Below are 18,373 nucleotides of genomic sequence, written 5' to 3'. Positions count from 1 at the left end.
TTGGGGAGCAGGAAAGGAGTGGGAAACTAAGAAAAATGCTACATACACTGTTGGAGTGGGGGTGGGCCCAGGTGGAAGTGAGCATGAAGATTGATATTTTTCAGAAACTAGATTTATAGGAAAAGATGAAAGAAAACAAAGTAATACATTTGGCAAGCTATATCTGTTGGTGTGTGTGTGCATGTGTGTGTGTGCATGTGTGTGTGTGTGTGTGTGTGTGTCTACTTCCAATTGTCTACTGGACTTTCCAGGAGAAATGTAACAAAACTGAGGTAGAAATGAATGTGGGAGCACTACAGCCCAGAAGATTTCAAAATGAGAAGCAAAATTGCACTGACAAGAGAGGAGTCCAAAAGAAGGAAAGGGGATGCAGACATATTCTTTGTGGATATATATAAGTTGGTTGGTTGTTTTCTGTTTTTATTTGTTTGTTTGCTTGTTTGTTTTGGCTGTTATCTTCTGCATTCTGTCAAACAGCATGGCAAGCCTATAAGCTAGATTAGTGAAGAGAATGACACCATTTCCAGCAGTTTTCAGGGAGAATTTGCAAACTACCACCACCACCACCATTACCACCTCTTCAGGAAAAAGACAGTCCTAGTTTTTAGGTACTGTGACTTTCAGGGTCCTAAACAGGTCTTGTGGTTGACTGCTCCAGACACTAACACAAACTGAGTAAATAGCTTTCCATTAACCAGTGTACCTTTTAAGAATATTTTCACTTCGTTATCAAGGAGCAATGTACGAAGAACTCTTGCAGGTATTGATATAAAGAATTATTCTGCTCTGGTTAATTCCCCATAATTAGTGAAAGAACCTTTTTAAAAAATCCTTCCATTTTTACTTTAAATTGTAAATATTCAGTTGTATCACGCGTCAGTATTTTTCCGGATACATTCAAAGTAATTTTCCTTGCTATTTTCCAATTGTTGAGGTAAACATACATTTTAATATAAAGTAACATTGAAGCCTATCCCATTACTCTCAGCAGTACATAGTGCTTTCAACACATTCCTTTGAGGTACTGTACAAAACACAATCACTTTCCTGAGTTTTTGCAGACAAGAACATTAAAAGAAATGAACTGCAGAAATTAAGGTCCAGATTACCGTTACCCTGTTTTACCTGTTCTTAGCTTAATACTGCAGAACAGACAGGATTGAGGAATACTGTTGCTCTTAAAATGGCAAAAATCTGGTTTTCTGTCGAAACACAACCGTTCATCTCTTTAGTCCAATAATGTTTGAAGTTAAAGCTCTTTATATTAGCACATGCCACCAATGTAATTGTGAGGCAAACAAAAAATAAAGCACCACTCCAGGCACTTGACAGCAACTAAATCTCGAGAACAGCAGAATGGAATCAACACACGAGGCTCACGTCCTTCTGAAATCAACACACTTGCACCTTGCTCCTTGGTGAGTGTTGTCTAGCTTGAACCAAACTGAGCATCGGCAGATGCTTTCTGTCATCTGGGGCTTTCACATCCGAAGGTCTCATTGGATGCCTTCTTCCTCCAAATCTACCCTGACTCGAAAGATGCAACTTAATCGTCTTCTTCCCCAGTACCCTTTGCGATTTAAACACTACTGGAAAGGGGCTCTATACCCTATGTAGCAGGCTTTATGTGTGTGTGTGCGCGCCAACATTCATCACCTTTTTTTTTTAAAGAAGTTATCACTGACTGCAACCAAACATTTTGTTCCATTCAACATACATATCAAGCTCTTTTTGAGATATGCTAGGCTGAATCTTGCAGAAAGCATTTTCAAAGTCTTGATACGTAACCGGCCTCAACTGGCTGGGCATAATGGCTGAAAGGTCTGTGGCTGGCATGGCATGGAGGGGGCCCACCACTGCTTCCTGACACAGATGAGCCACGTCTAGCCCAGAAAAGCCTTCTGTGCGCTGGACGAGCAGTGCAAACTCCTTGTCATTGAGACAGTAATTGTGCTGTGAGAGCAGTTGTACTATTATCTGGTGCCTCGCTGTGCTGTCAGGAAGTGGGATTAAAAGTCGTTTCATGAAGTACCTCCGAAGAGATTCGTCTATCTCTTCTGGTTTACTGGTGGCACAGATCACTATGATTTGGTCCTCAGCCGATGTTAGCACAGTGTCCAGCTGCATCAGAAATTCGGTTCTCATCCGACTGACTGGACTGTGTTCCTCACTCACTTGAGAGGAGAGAAGCATGTCAATGTCACTGACAAAAATCACTGAGGGCTGACGACATCTGGCCACGAGGAAAGAGGCGTGGATAATTTTCTCTGCTTCTCCTAACCACTTGGCAATAAGTCCAGAACCAGCGATTTTGAAAAACGTGGCCCCCAGCTGACTAGCTATGCATCTGCCCAATAATGTTTTGCCTGTTCCCCGAGGTCCAAATAAAAGGATGCTCCGAGGTAAGGCCGTCAGTCCACTGAATGCGTCTGACCTCAACACAGGCCATAAAACCTCCTCTTTAATGACAGCCTTTACCAGGTCGAGACCTGCGATGTCATTCCAGTCCACTGGCGGTCCTTGGGTGATAATCTCATTGGTTACCAGGTCAATGAGGTGTGTGTCTGTATTCTTCAGTTGCTCGTCCACGGCGTGGTTGGCTGAGGTAGCTGCACGGAGTCCAGGGCCTTGCATGGGGTGAGAGAGGAGCTGCCTGTGCTCCTCCCCATGCTCGCTCATCACTGGCGACGTGTACTTCCCAAAGGATTCACTGGATCTTGATCCCAATGAATTTTTAGCAGTACCGTAGGAAGGAGGGGTCAGAGCCCTACTGGACTGGCTGCTGAATTTCCTTTGCTGTTCAGAGGACATTAGCTGCTTCGTTGGCTTAAATGCTAAGGATGATGTTTCAGCATTTCTGTCAAAGCCATTCCCCCGATTTGCGTTTGAAATGCTGCTGTCGGACATTCTGTACATAGGACTCTGTGTAGACCTCTGTTGGCCATAGCTGTAATTTCCATAACTGGAATCCATGTCTCCTTGCCCTGCCATATAGAAAGCTTTCCTTTTGAGAGAACTTGCTGAACTGTTTGTCAGAGCCGAGGGTGCGATCGGTGTCAAACCATGACCCTGGTAGGTGTAGCCAGGAACAGTGGTGGGGGGCAGGGGTGTGGGAGCAGGAATTCCTGAAGGCAGATATGCGGAAGGAGGAGGGGGCGCACCCCCAGGACTATACCCCGACCCCACAGCAGTCTGAGGAGGATAGCTAGCAGAGGGGTAGCTGTAACTGGAAAGGTTAGAAGTCCCATTGTAGCCTGGGACCAGGGCTGGTGGCGGAGGAGGCGGGGGTGGCGGCTGCAGGAGCCCGGAGCTATGCAGAGGAGAAGGATGAGGTGACGGAAGTGCAGGTGCTGGCTGGCTACTGTAAGTAGAATGCAAATACGAGCCGTTGTACCCTGGGGCATATTCCTGAGACGGGAGCCCTGTATGAAGACTAGGTACAGTGTGGCTTCCACAGGTACTACTCGAATAACTAGGTTCTGTCAGGTTGCTGGCCACCCCAGGAGAGCTCCCTATACTTGCAGAGACATCTGCTGGAGGGAGGGCTGAACTGACTCCAGCTTTGCTGGCAGTGATAACATCCGGAACACAGTTCATGGGATAAACAGCGTCTGAATTCAAGGAAGGCTGCCAGGGTTCACTTTCATTCTTCCGACCATTCACTAGTCCTGATGGTGCATCCGAGTAGTTGCTGAGTACGGGTCGGTCCACAGGGCCTTCCAAAATGCCAGAATACTTCTCTGCATATTTTTTTAGTAGGTTGGATGCCGTCAGAGCAGATATGTCGTCGTTTGCCCAGGCGTACTGGTACGTGCGCTGCAAGTGGCCTCGGTAAGCTTCAGCTTTGTGGGCAGGAGATCGAGTGGTAGAGGTGATGTCAAAGTGCTGTTCGGGCCACTGGGCGTGCTCCGGCGTCCACTGCATCTTCAAGCCTGAAGATGTGGGGGGAGAAGGTTAATTTATTTTGATGCTCATCGGAACTATTAAAGCTTTTCCACCCAACTTCTTTTGTTATCCACTATTTCCTACCAATGATAGTGACATTATAAAGGATCTCCACAGTTTATAACACCTATTGTGGTCTCTACCATGCATACATCTGGAAAAGGGACTGAATTTCAGCCCTGGATAAAAAGTAAACGGAATTTAAATGAAAACTCGGTAGAAGACCTACAGTTTTTTCATTCTTGAGTAATAAGCAAATTTATTTCTGCTAAGCCCATAGAGTTACTTGCTACACACACACAGAAACACATATATATGTACACACACATCCCTGTCAAATTAGAATTCAATCACAGGTTCTCACAATATATAATATGCATACATTTTTAACATCTAGCACGTGATAGTATTAACATGGGCCATATCTAGCTATCCTGCCTCTTCACACCACAGTTTCTGTTTTATATTTTAACCAATATAAAAATGAGACACAGCTGACAGATCGCATCTAGGATACCTCTCTTATTTGGTACTGAACACCTAGTTAGCACAGTATAATGCTCCCTGTGCAGAACAATATGACACAGACATAGCAGGTCATTCCATAATCCAACTCTCATCTAAAGGGGTACACGACAGTTTCAAATCTGCTTCGTGGAGTGCAGCAAAGCAATCTCCCAGGCAGCGCTCCACCGCTTTCATCACACAAAGCCTACAACTCGGTATGAATGACAACTGGCTCCTTTCTGCCTCTCAGTTCTGTTGTTGAAACTCTGAAAAAAAAAAAACAACCAAAAAACAAGTATCACTCGTCTGTCGGTCTTCCAGCTAGTGTTCTCCTTCCTTCTGTTATCACCTTCCCCTGTGCCTTACAGCTTCCAAGGCACTAAGAGGGGAGAATATATATATAAATATGGATATATATATTCATATATATTTATGAAGAGAGTAAGGGGGAGATAGGAAAGGAGCAGGTAAAAGGGAAGATAAGAACAGAGAGAATCTGGATTCTGACTCTTTACATTTATGTGTAGTGGCATATACTCGAACAGTACAACTAGAAAATGAGATGCTACGTGTATGTAACTCTATCATCTGCTACTAAGTGAAGCAAGGTGACTATGTAGCCAACTATACAGGACTATTTTCTCATTTAAGAGAAAATACAAAGCAAGGACTTCCCTGGTTGTCCCAGTGGTTAAGAATCCACCTTGCAATGCAGGGAATGCAGGTTTGATCCTTAGTTGGGGAACTAAGATCCCATACTCTGTGGGGCAACTAAGCCTGAGCACCACAACTACTGAGCCCGCAGGCCACAGCTAGAGAATCTGCGCATGGCAATGAAAGATCCTGAGTGCAGCAACTAAGACCCAACACAGCCAAATAAATAGATAAATGTATTCTAAAAGAGAGAGAAAATATGAAGCAGAGTTAGAGAATCATTTGAATTTTACAGTTTACAAAGAGACCTTAGACATTACCTTACTTCCCACATTAGGGAACCAGTACCCAAAGGGATTTATAATGTACCCTTGAGGACTCTCATATACTTAGTTACAGAAGAGCACTGGAACCCTGTTCTATTTCCCAGTGCTGACTCCTCCTAATCTCTTCTTGATTGGAACACTTCCTATTCTGATACAGCTATATTAAGCAGGCTTCCTTAATCTCCTTTGTATTACCCTAAGTGAATTTTGCAAACTCTCTTGTGCCCTCTGGCAGAGATTCCTTGATAAGAAGGAGGTCTGGTCTAAATGAAGCATCTGTGGCATCAGCTCCCTTCTGAATTACCGCAGTCTATGCTGACAGCTCCTACCCCCTTATGCTTTCCTCCTCCAACCCCTTTAGCTCTTCATTACCTGACTCTGGCTTCTGACATGGCCAGCTTTGACTTACTGAGCTAAACTGAACAGAGCACAGAGTTTGGTAACAGAATGGCATGTTGATTCCCTTCTGACTCCCTCTTCCTTGTTTGCAAAACCACTGCACCAGACACTGGAAGTTAATTAGCAGGATGATGCTGTGCTAATTGTGTTAATTTACAAGGTTTTAGTCAAAGAGAATCATGCCAGGGCTGGCACTGCTGTCATGCTTCCGACTTAATGATTAAGAAATACTGAAAACAAGGTGGGAAGGATTGCAGTAATTACACAATAAATGAATAAAGTAACAGGATTCATTTGCAAATATATTTTACTGCAACTGTACTCATTTGCATTTGGATTTTAAAAAAGGATCCATGTAGATATTCATTTGCAAATCACCATCTCAGTTAAGTTAAATCTGAATGCCGCACTGTATAACTTAATCAAGCTTCAGATATATGAATATATAATGAATTTTTTAGTAAAAAAATCTAAATACCTTACTTCTCTTGTATACACAATAGATTCTTTACTTTTCTTCATCTCCCCCCAAATCATCACATTTCTCTTTTAAAACTGTATTTTAAAAAATAATCTCATCAATTGGAAAGAATATATTATAAAGTCCTGATCAACTGTAGCTTGCATCATTTCACTTAAGAGGAACTCTGGGTTGTGTCGGTGGCGGGCGGTGCAGGGGAGTCTTCTAGGAAGAACTAAAGTGATATTCTTAATTGTTTCTGCTTTCTCAATCATTACTTTTTAAGGGGGAGGAAAACATACCGCAAAATGGGTGAAATGACCGAGACCACACTTAAAGGGGAAAAGATGCAATTTTAATGAAGCAGCATTTCAGGAATCATACTTTCATTAAATTCAACTGGAAATTATTAAGAGCAAATCACCAGGAACCAATCGCAAGTAATCAGTATCTAAATTCTTCTAGTGTCATGGGATTTACTTTCAAGCCTTATAAAAACGAGAGAATATTAATGTGACTGTAATGTAGAACTGTCTAAAAGACCTACAAATTCATTAGTCCTGTAAATTATTTCCAGGGAATTTCTATTAGGATTTTTTTTTTCCTTAAAAGATTATCAAAATACAGAGTTGAGAAAACAAGAAAACACATATGCTATGAGTAAGAATTTGATTATATTGATACAGAAGAAACATGAATAAGTATCTTGGAAAAAAGGTCTCAAAAATAATTTAGGAGTCATAGGCAATGGAATTTTTTTCACAAACACAACACATACACACACGTACACACACACCCATAAAAGGTCTGGCTTCCTTTCAGTTAGCTGAGTTAAGCCATTATTGGCATTATTCAACAAATATACATAACAAACATGATTTTTTCTATTAAAAAAATTGTCTATTTTTTAAAAAATAAGACCGCTTTAGCTTTAGAATAATTATTTTAAAAAATAAACAAAAAGGGCAACTTTCACCTCCATTGGGCTTGAAGTTTTCCTTGTAAATTAATCATTTGTAAAATATATGCACAAGTTTTTTGCTAAGTTATAGTCACTGTGAAAGACAGGAATATAAAATTTAAATAAAACAGGTTGGCCATTTTCACTGGGTAGTAAAATGCATAGTTTAACTGCATAGTTTCACTCTAGCAAAAATAATTAAATTTCTTAAGATTTCTATTTCATCTGAAATTAAGCAAAAATCCTATCAACATTATTTATTTGGAACAATTACTAGATACTCCATTGCCTTTTGATTCTCATGCTATTTTTGGATGTGCTTACCAAGATAATTGAAAGTTTATTTATTGATTCATACTAAATAACAACCTAATAAGCAAGGCTGCAAAAGTTAAGATTGAGCTTCCTTTAAATAACCTTAAGAGAACAGAACTATTCACATGAGTGAATAGTTGAAACATGAGTTTTATTGTACTTTAAAATCATTAATAGCATTTGAAAGTATAATAGCTAAACCATAAACTAGTTCCTAATAATAGTAGGAGCTCAAGAAGCCAGTGTTCAGGAGACTGTCCTGACCTGTAGGAGCACAAAGAACTTTTTCCTCAGTTTCTTGAATTTTAATTAGAAATAGAGCTCGGAGAAGGCAATGGCAACCCACTCCAGTACTCTTGCCTGGCAAATCCCATGGACGGAGGAGTCTGGTAGGCTGCAGTCCACGGGGTGGTAAAGAGTCATGAAAATGAAACTTTTTTTCATTGTCATTATTATTGTTCTATTTATTTGTGGTGATAGTTCTGATGTGCAATGGAAGAAAAATGTAGAGCCAAATGTTCTTCAAACAAACTATCACACTCCCTTTGATTACACTGCTGTTATCTGTAAGAAGTAGCACATGCATGTCATTTAACTTGGCACCCAAATAATAAGATGGGTTTTAAAAAAAGCTTTTATACGGTTTCTCTTTGGAACATGAAGAGAAAAACCTCAGAAACAATACTATTTTAATGTTATTAGAAACAGGACTCCGGCACAATAACTCCCACTGCTGTCTAGAAATAGCTTAATAGGAACAGTAAAAATTCAGAAAACAGTGGAAAGTAAGAAACACAGTTCAAGATAATTGAAGAATTGTTCCAAAACATCAATTTTATTTTTGAAAGTATCATAAAATTCTTAAGAAAACAGCTGGCAAATTTCACAATGCGATGTGTTTGTTTTTAAAATATGTAATTTAATAGAAAATTGCTTTTAAGATACCTTAACATAAGTGTTCACAAGGATGACAGATACTATAGTAAAAAGCCACTAGAGTGGGTTGCCATTTCCTTCTCCAATAGTAAAAAGCCTAAGCATTTTGTTATTTTATTGTAATAGGATGAATTTATGTATATATAATTGAACAAGTCTATATTTCCCATAAAACTGGTCAATTTGGATAACATTTTCCATTTTTATCATTACTGACCATTTTATAACCTAGATTTAATTACTAAACAGTGGCTGCCTCATTGCTTTATTTCTTCTATTTTACTCTTAATTAGTTTGAAACAAAACAACTGTGGCATCCTTAAAAGTTTTGTCACAGCTTCAAAATGATAAAGAAACTGTTACACAGAAAAATGAAGGACATAAAAACAACTTGCAGAATAGGAGGACATTGGGAATAAAAAACCAGGTCTTCTAGAAAGTATTTTTAGCACACATTTCTGGAAATATTAATCTAAGACTGCCCCACCCTCACTCCTAACTATGCTATTCAAAGTTCACAAGGTCTGTAAAAGCTGCTCTCTTCTACAGGTCCCCATAGGGTAATTCTGGCCAGTAGGGACTCTGCCTTCATTTGCAGGTTTCCTCAGACTTCCTAAGGGCAGGCACCTGAGGCAAACACCTGCAGGCATGGCAAGCTTGCTCTAAAAGCTGCACAGCGCTCACACAGGCCTGCGTGACATCCTTACACCTACTACACTCCTTCGGGCTACTGTACTTCTGAACCTTTCATTATCTTAAAAACAAACAAACAAAAACTGGACATTATACTTACCAAGATTCTCTCTAGAAAACAAACACTACTGGTGTAAATACAATAATGTAATTATTAGCCTAATAATAATTAGGCTCCTTAGCCTAATAATGCAACAGATTCATCGTCTGCTGGGTAGGAAATGGCAGAACTAACACAGAACATTCAAAATTTCAAGTAGACAGTAGCAAATACATTCACTAAATAATAAGAGACATCTGAGACATAAAGGACAGACTTTTGATCACAGTGGGGGAAGGAGAGGGTGGGATGATTTGAGAGAGTAGCATTGAAACATATATATTACCAGATGTAAAAGAAACAGCCAGTGGAAATTTGCTGTATGATGCAGGGAACCCAAAGCTGGTGCTCTGTGACACCCTAGAGGGCTGGGGTGGGGAGGGAGATGGGAGAGAGGTTCAAGAGGCAGGGCCATATATATGCCTATGGCTGATTCATGTAGATGTAGGGCAGAAACCATCACAATATTGTATCACACAATTATTCTCCAATTGAAAAAAAAAAAGTAGTTTGAGAGGGGGACTATAAACTTCCTGGTACTGAAAACTGGCTCCATGCAGTATCTATTTACCTTTATCCTTCAAGGGGAGTGATGACCAATTGAAATGTCCCACAGACTAAGAGCATTCTCCTTTTGTGTACCCACCCTCATAAGCCAAGAGGCCAACACAGCAGTATCTAGTATGACCTGTGCTAATCTGTTTGATCTGAAATCTTCCTTAGTCCATTTCCTAGTAAGTCTTAGACTGAAAATGTGTTGTCATATTTAAAAGTAGTATCAAGTGAAAAGTGAAGGGTACACAGAAATATACATTATCCTTAATTGATTTAAATAGGTTCCATCTTTAAAACACCAAAATGAAAAGTCCTCTATAAACTGAATATGATATAGGAACTGTGCATCTTAATTAATCAACAAATTGAGGGTCCACTATGTGTATAATGTGGGCCAATGCTAAGAAATTAAATCAAGGGGATCCATTTACCAGACAACAAACTTTTCCAGCTTTCTGCATTCTTTATAATTTCACATTCTAATGTCTCTTAAGCTTGGATTTTAGAGATGAGGGGATCTTTCTAATGACCTAGACCCCAATCCAGACAGCCTCCGCTATAGTTCAGTACTTCACTTGTCATGGAGTACTGTGAGGTTGAATACTATCTAACACAGTATTTTATTGGGAGGCACTACTGGATTGTTGGCATAGAATGGACTGGAGAAAACATAAAGGTTCTAGAATTTTGTCTGAAGAGTGAATATCCTGAGCATGAAAATCAGACCACTGGCCCTGATCCATGCCTTCACGTATTTGTTCTAATCTTGGTGAAATCATATATCATGTAAGTTTTTTCAGCCATTAAATATAGACAATAATGGTATCATATACCTTATCAGGGGGCTTCCCAGGTGGTACCAGTGGTAAAGAACCCATCTGCCAACACAGGAGCTGCAGGAGAAAAGCGGGTTCTATCCCTGGGTCAGCAAGATCCCCTGGATAAGGGCACCGGCAACCCACTCCAGTATTCTTGCCTGGGGAATCCCATGGGTAGAGGACCTTGGCAGGCTGCAGTCCACAGGGTCGCACAGAGTCAGACAGGACTGAAATGACTGGGCACACACATACATATACCTTACTGGATTGTTACTAAGGTTACCTAAGGCAGCAATATTTGTGAAAATTGTTTCCAACTGTGACCTGCTACACAAGTGTTTCTTGTTATGCATTTATTTCGAAAAAGCCAGAGATGAATTAAACACAACACAAAACAAAACTGACTAGACAGAAGAAAAACTAAAATGACTCCTAGAATTTACAAATCACTTTTTCTTCAACTTCTGGACAGCTACTGAAAAGGAAATTTTCCACCGGGTATGTTGGTTGTAAGAAAGGTACAGAAGTTCTTTCGTACTCAGCAAAACACAGAACATGATCTTCTTAATCAAAAAGATGTCAAAAATTCAAACGACTGTATAGTATTTATTCTTAATGGTGTTTGTGACTCACTGTGGAGACCACAAGTAAGAAACAACAGAGGTTTAAAACCAGTTAAGGATGATCTCACAACCCACAGTCTGAAAATAAGACATTCTAATTATATAGCAATACTGTCAAAGATTTTCCTCTTTAAATCACACTTTCATACCTCAAGACTCCAAATTATGATACAGTTTGCAGCAAATTACTCCCTCCTCCACTCTACCTCATTTGCATGAAGCAATCCTTTTTGAAACTCACAAAGGCATTTATGGCTAAATGGTCCTTAGTAAATATAGTTTAAATACTTCACCATCCAATAGAAGAGAAATTGCTACCTGACAGCAAGAAGGCAGCATGTAACCTGTAACTATGTTCTCTTTGGCCAGTTCAGAGCTTTAAAAATCAGTCAACTTTATAATAAAAGAAACTGTATTTCCATATATCCCACTTTTTCAAGACAAGCTGATTGATCTTATAAGACTAGATCTCATTCTTGCCTTGCAACCATTGGCCAAATCTGAGGTCCCTCTAGATACGGCATGCCCTCTCTACTTTGTCATGACACTCCAACTTCCTATTACAACATCAGATATTTCTACAGCATCTGCTGGTCACAGAAGCAGTTAAAATTATGACTTCACTCTGAGGCTTCAAGCTTCAGTTTTTCCACTTAAGTACATCTTCTTGAAAACCAGCAAGTATAGTACTTTAAAACTTAAAAAGTAGTGCCTTTAGATTAAAATTTTCCAAATTCTTTTTATTAGATGCATTCCTGCCCTCCCACTCAAAGCACAGGGAAAATATTTGATATTTTCCTTGCTGATTCAGTGTCACTAGTACAACAGTGTAAAATGAGAAATGATTCCTTAAAAATACTGGTCTCCAGACTGCTGCCATTTTCGTGTTCACCCCTCTGCTTGCTTTGACTTGTTAGATACTTTTTCTAGTTGTTTTCCACATTAGTCTCCACCATTCCTAATATGCTCCCTGAATATGCCATAGGTTCTGATTCCACAAACCAATACTTCATTTAATAGTAATAGTCAATTATAACTTCTAGTACAACTTTTGAGATTTTAAGTTACTCCAAACTTATGCTACTTAATTCTTATAGGAATTTGTTGGGTAGATGATATCTGGATAAGCAACTGATCTTATTATGTATGTCATCATTTGGGGCTTTAAAAGCAAGTATTCAATATTACAGGCATCATGACTTGGACTAGAATGGCATAGACTCTGTCCTTCAATTAAATTTGTGGGTAGCTTATGATCTGAATCAGTTTCCCTAAAATGCATTAAATTTTATTCATGGCAACAAAATATTCACTCATCAAAATGTGACCAAGTATAAAAATGTTTATTTGCCAATATTTCATAATGAGGTTGAAACTTGGTATGCATGGGTCTCATAGGTCATCATTTTTGACATTCAAGACATATATATAAGAGAATGACTGCATTTATGAGGATGAATGCATAAGCACTTATGCAAAGCAAGTTACATTGACGAGAGAAATATCACATTTAGGCCACCAGTCTTGTGTTCAATATATCAGCAAGACAGACAGCCTAAAATCTGAAGCAAACCATAAATAGAAGAATTGTTGGTTGTTCAGCTGCCGAGTTGTGTCTGACTCTTAACGACCCCATGGACTACAGCATGCCAGGCTTCCCTATCCTTCAACAATTCTATTTTAAATAAGGCCCACAAGAAAGAAAGGGCAGAAACTGAGAGATAAATTAGGAAGCTAGTACTTAGCTTCAGGTGAGGGATCCTGGAAGCATGGACGAGGGTTAGGACAACTTAAATAAATAATTATTCTTCTCCTGTGAGGGTCATAAAATTTCCCATAGTCAAAAGTATTCAAGTGAACATACAATCACACTTACATAAAATCCATATATTTTAAAATAATAGTTTAGATTTGTGGGTTTTCCTCTTTGCAGGGGGTAGTTTTACAAAGCATATGTGTACAAGTTTTTGAATAATTTTCTAAATCAAGTAAAAAGCAGTGTCCAAAATTTTGTGCATATCCTACCATAATTAATTCGAAAGAATGCACAACTATGTGTATACACACAATTTAAAATATACAAATGATTCATACTTTGAATCTTAGTATTTAGAGTCAGGTGCAATCAACTATTGCAAGGGGAACAGTTTGAGGGTTAGTGGGTAAGACGACTGATATTCCCATGTTGAATCAGATGTAATCTTGTTTATTCTACCTCTGTGAATGATTTTAGACAATTTTAATCACTTTAAATAGTGCTTTGTAGTTAACCTTTAAAGTCGTTACTTTATGGCCTTTCATTACTCATACTGTCTCTCCTCTTTTTCCATATATGCTTTCAATCCATTAAGGCCATCTACCCTTCCCCCGCTCCAGTTCTTTTTGTCATACTAAGATCATCAGGACACACCACATATGTCCATAGGGACTGCCAGGGCTAATGAATATGTATGTTCTGTGTCACAACAGAGCACTCCCCTTGTTCTGCAGTATCAACCCTCTTATGTGTGTAAATAACAGGTGAGCTGTAGCATGCAGGGATAAATGGGGTTAACACAACCTGAAAGCCCCACTCTAGATTCATAGTATCCAGCCTGTATGACTGATCCAGAAAGAGAAAGCCAAATGCCACAAATACTGTGCATTTCCTATGTGTTCTGAATATTTATTTTAAAAAAGGACTCTGCTGGGATAACATTACCATCCTCCTAAAAGTCTGAGGTAATTTCAGTTGATTCTCCAGATACTCTTGTGCCATATAAAATAAATTCACACTTTTAATTAATTAACACAAACCAGACATGGTACCAATCTTGAATTATGACATGGCTGGTTAATGTCCTTGTTCACACTGCTAAAATGTTATGTTAATCATTATGTTTACGTAGTGCTATTTGTAAATAGTTATTTGCATGTGCCTATTCTTTTCAAGTATATATAAGTCCAAAGCTCAATTTAGTTATATTTAAGCTGAACTACATTCATTTTTGCCCAATATACCTACTGACAGAGGTCAGTAAACAAGTTCAGAATCTCCCAAGCCCCATGACCTTGTGTAAGATGGAATTTGCATTTAACCTCTTACTGTGTTCCTCTGAAACCTTGCTCTAAAAAAGACAGTTTACATAAAATAAATTATTAAGACTACTTATTTAACTTGGCAGTCTCTCTCATGTAATTAGATGAAGGAGTAAAACTACTATTTACATATAGGTATACAACTCCAACCATTCTCCTTAAAAACTCGTCACCTAAGGTGACTCTAAAGTGTGCAAAGCCCAGACAAAATTTGTTTAGATTATTTAGGCATTTTTCTCTTTTTGACAATCTGTGCATTAATTTTTAATGCAATAGCAAAATAGTGCCTTGGACTTTGATAAAAATATTCTATAGTCAGGGCTGGGTGACACAGTACATTAATTCAGTGTCCTTCACTCCTGGGACCTGTGTATAATTCAGTCCAGCCTGAAGAAAATAACTTTAATCTGAAGGCAATGGAAAGCAACACATGAAATGAGTTTTGGTAGGTTTAGTGTTATTTTGTCCATATAAGACAACATATGCAGAGAAACTGCTACAGAATACAACCAACATGGTCAAGGATTAAAAGTGAAGAGCTCTTAGTAGTAACAACAGTAGTTTCCTCTCTTTTCCATTCTCCCTACCTTGCCCAATTCTATGGTTTGGCGAAAAAAATCTGAGTATCATCCCCACCTGTAATTCTGCTGCTCTCATTTCCAGATGAACAGAACACTGGTAAAGTGCCGTGTGAATGACAGTCCAGTCATTAGCACTACTGGCTCTTCCTTTTGTAAAAACAAAGAAGGCTGCGCCATGAAACAGACACAGAAGAACAGGTTATAACACCCTTAAAGAAAGTGGCATTTCCTTGCCTAGAGGGGGTGTCCAACAAAGTAATCCTTGGGGAAAGCTAACAATAGAAGGTACTACAAAAAAAGAAATTGTTTCTTCAGATTCCATCTTAAGTGCGTTCTCCATGACAATATTCCACTGCATAGTTTCATCTACTGTTAGTATACACAAGGTCACTGTGATTAGAAAACAACAGAAAAAGCTTAGGTTTTGACTAAATTGAATAAATGGTTGATCCTCTGGCATTTGTCACATGAAATGCAGATCCTTCTTTTTTGCTTGTAAGTAAGTAAGTAAATAAGAGTTGCTCAGTTGTGTCTGACTCTTGTAACCCCATGAACGTAGCCCAGCAGGCTACTCTTGCCCATGGAATTCTCCAGGCAAGAATACTGGAGTGGGTTGCCATTTCCTTCTCCAAGGGATCTTCCCGACCCAGGGACTGAACCCTGGTCTCCTGCATTGCAGGCAGATTCTTTACCATTGAGCCAACAGGGAAGCCCCTTTTGCTCATAAATTCTACTTTAATCCCAATCCAACTCTATTCTGTTATGAATAAACACAGCCTACTTTAATATAGCAGTGAAATGTAAGGTTGCTCTCAACCAGTCAACAGAATTCAAAGCCGTTAATGATGTTACTTCTATACGGTGAACACTATTCTATAATTTTAAACTTCTTACTGATGATAATGAACTATTTTATTGGCCTCAGTTTTGCATAAGCTCCAGTATTTGCTAATAATTCTAAGGAAAAGGAAGTTGTTTTCCCAGTCATATTTATAAATTAGCAGATAATCTGAGAGAAATTTAATCCAAATTTGTTAGTTTTCATTGCTTGTGTTAAAAGAGTAAATATGTCGAATCTTCCTGCTACCTCTTCAAATAGTGTACATCCTATTTACCCAAAGTTTCTAAACAACAGGAAAACTAGAACCTTGCAGGTGATACAGGTAGGTTATAGAGGAAAATCAAATCTAGGCACTTGTATATGTGTGCTCAAGTATTCTGTCTATAGTTGTGGAAAGGATATAGAGAAAATGGGGAAAGATGACAGGGAAGAAAAAGATTTTAAAAAATGCTTGTATCCTAAAAATGATCTGTTTAATTATTTATAATCTGAGTCCAAAGCACATTCTAAGTGATTTAACTAGCATGTACACGTAACATTTTAATCAAATATAAGTATCACTTAAAGGGTTTTTTAAGCTATATATTTATTTTTGGTTTGAATCAAGTCATAATTTCAAAAAGTTTCCATAGTTAATAAAAATTTAAAAGTCTTATTTATGACCTCAAATACAGTATGAACATTGCTTTCTTATGCATTTTCAAGGAGGTCTAGGTTTACATATGTAAAGTTTTTTCAAGAAGAAAACCTAATGACAATATTGTATATTGACATATGTTCTCAATTTTATTCAAAAAGAAAAACACCTCATTAGAATCTTGTTCGATGAAATGTTTAAGAAATCCTTGAAATGCAAAAATTAAAACATATAATAACTGACTTAGGAAGGTACTCCAGTTGTAAATTTAGAATTGTTCTTGTGTTTTCTGTACCAAAGTTTTTTTCCTCCCGTTAAACAGAACAGAAAATTCACAGAATTAATGAATCTTAGATTTAGAAGTGCATTCCTCCTCACTGAACCTTTAATTGGAACTCCTTTTAAGTAAATACCTGGAACTGGTCTCCTTTTAAGTAAATCTTTTTGAAAGTATCCAAATGCCTACAAGTGTGCTATAATTTCCTTTATATATGACTTTCAGTTTTACGGCCATTACAGGATCACTTAGCTAACTTGAGAAGTTTTTCAGGTTAGCACGTTTTATTGCGCCTTCCTTTTTTAAAATGCTTCTACATCCAGCCATTGTTTTCATATTTTACTTCAGAAATTATTTTATCCAGTTCAGTGTCAAATGATATTATACTTTAAAAATAATCTATTCAGAAAACATAAAATAGTGGATTGCAAACCCAGCCATAGCCCTCAGAAGCATTAAAATGTTACTAGAATGCCCAAATGACAGCAATGACAGCTTAATCACTTAAAAGGCTTTTTACATTAACAATTTTTTTCTTTCAATTTGAGCAGTATATTCAAGCATGATTTAATAGGAGGTTAGCTGTTAAATGTGGCTAAATAACATACTTTTTAAAAATATAAAAATCAAGTTTAGTGTCTAATGAACATTCCTTTATACTTTCTGATGTATTAGTGCACATTCATAAAACTGGGCTTCTTTTATTTTTCCCCACTATATTAAAAAAAATCAGTGAGATAATTAGCATGCACAATCCAACAGCTTTCTGTATTGTTATGATTTTAAGTAGCAGATCCATGGATAAAACATAATTGAAAGGTGAGCCTATTAATCTGGAGAATAACCTCCACAATCCAAATAGGAAAGGATCATGTTTAAGTCTCCATCTCATTTATAGTTGTATATTCCTAAGGAAAAAAAAAAAACAACAACAAAGCAGAGAGAAAGTAAAGGTGACCTTATTTAGACATATTAGTTAAGGCAGCCTTTGCTGTTTTTAAGCAAACATGATTGTGACTCCACTTTGTCTATCTAGTTTCCCAGTGTGTAAATTGGATGATGACTTGGACAATTCTGTCTTCATTAGTGAACTGTGGAAAGGAAATACAGAGGTGGCTTTTTATTTTTTAAACTCTGGAGTGTCTTGTAGCCAGATTTTGAAGCAGCAGGAAAAAAAAAAAAAGTTATATATACATATATAAATTTTTTGCTAGACAAGCTGTCGTAATTGAAATGAAGTCTAATCAGACTCATTACTGTTTTCAGCAATTTGCACCACCAAAGATGCTTATTAGGTAACTGTGTTTAATAAACCACTCTTTAGAAAAATACCAGTAATGAGCTCTTAACAGCCAATCTTTAGCGTGAATGTAATGTGAAAAGTGTTCCTAGCGCTGAATAGATTTTCACATTTAGTAGTGTCATAATTAAGCTCCATGAATTGTTGCTGTGATGTTAGATTTATTACAATAATCTTATTTTTTTTTTCTGCTTGGAAATGCAATCGTCTTCTATTAGAGTTAGATTATATCCAATGTATAGCAAATTTTTGTCTAGTGCAAAGCTGGTCGGAAGGTTTTTCAACTGAGGATTTGTTAACAAATGATAAGGAACTGATAACTGATAATTGATTATAACTGATAATTGATGTTATCTATCAAGATTTT

The 18,373-nt window shown here is 37.9% G+C and overlaps 1 protein-coding gene across 1 annotated transcript in view; it reads right to left on the bottom strand.

The window, feature by feature from the left end:
- Positions 1 to 1,677: 1,677 nt before the first annotated feature.
- FIGN (fidgetin, microtubule severing factor) overlaps positions 1,678 to 18,373 on the bottom strand; it is a 32,371-nt gene continuing 15,675 nt past the window's right edge. The window contains exon 2 of the mRNA XM_052636091.1: positions 1,678 to 3,932. Coding sequence (XP_052492051.1) covers positions 1,678 to 3,924 — 2,247 coding nt within the window. The 5' untranslated portion in view covers positions 3,925 to 3,932. The remainder of the gene's footprint in view (positions 3,933 to 18,373) is intronic.

This window comes from Budorcas taxicolor, chromosome 2 (genome assembly GCF_023091745.1).
Source record: "Budorcas taxicolor isolate Tak-1 chromosome 2, Takin1.1, whole genome shotgun sequence".
In the NCBI taxonomy this organism is placed as follows: Eukaryota; Metazoa; Chordata; class Mammalia; order Artiodactyla; family Bovidae; genus Budorcas; species Budorcas taxicolor.
The sequence above is the reverse complement of the archived record's forward strand: the minus strand, read 5'-3'. Positions and strand labels throughout refer to the sequence as shown.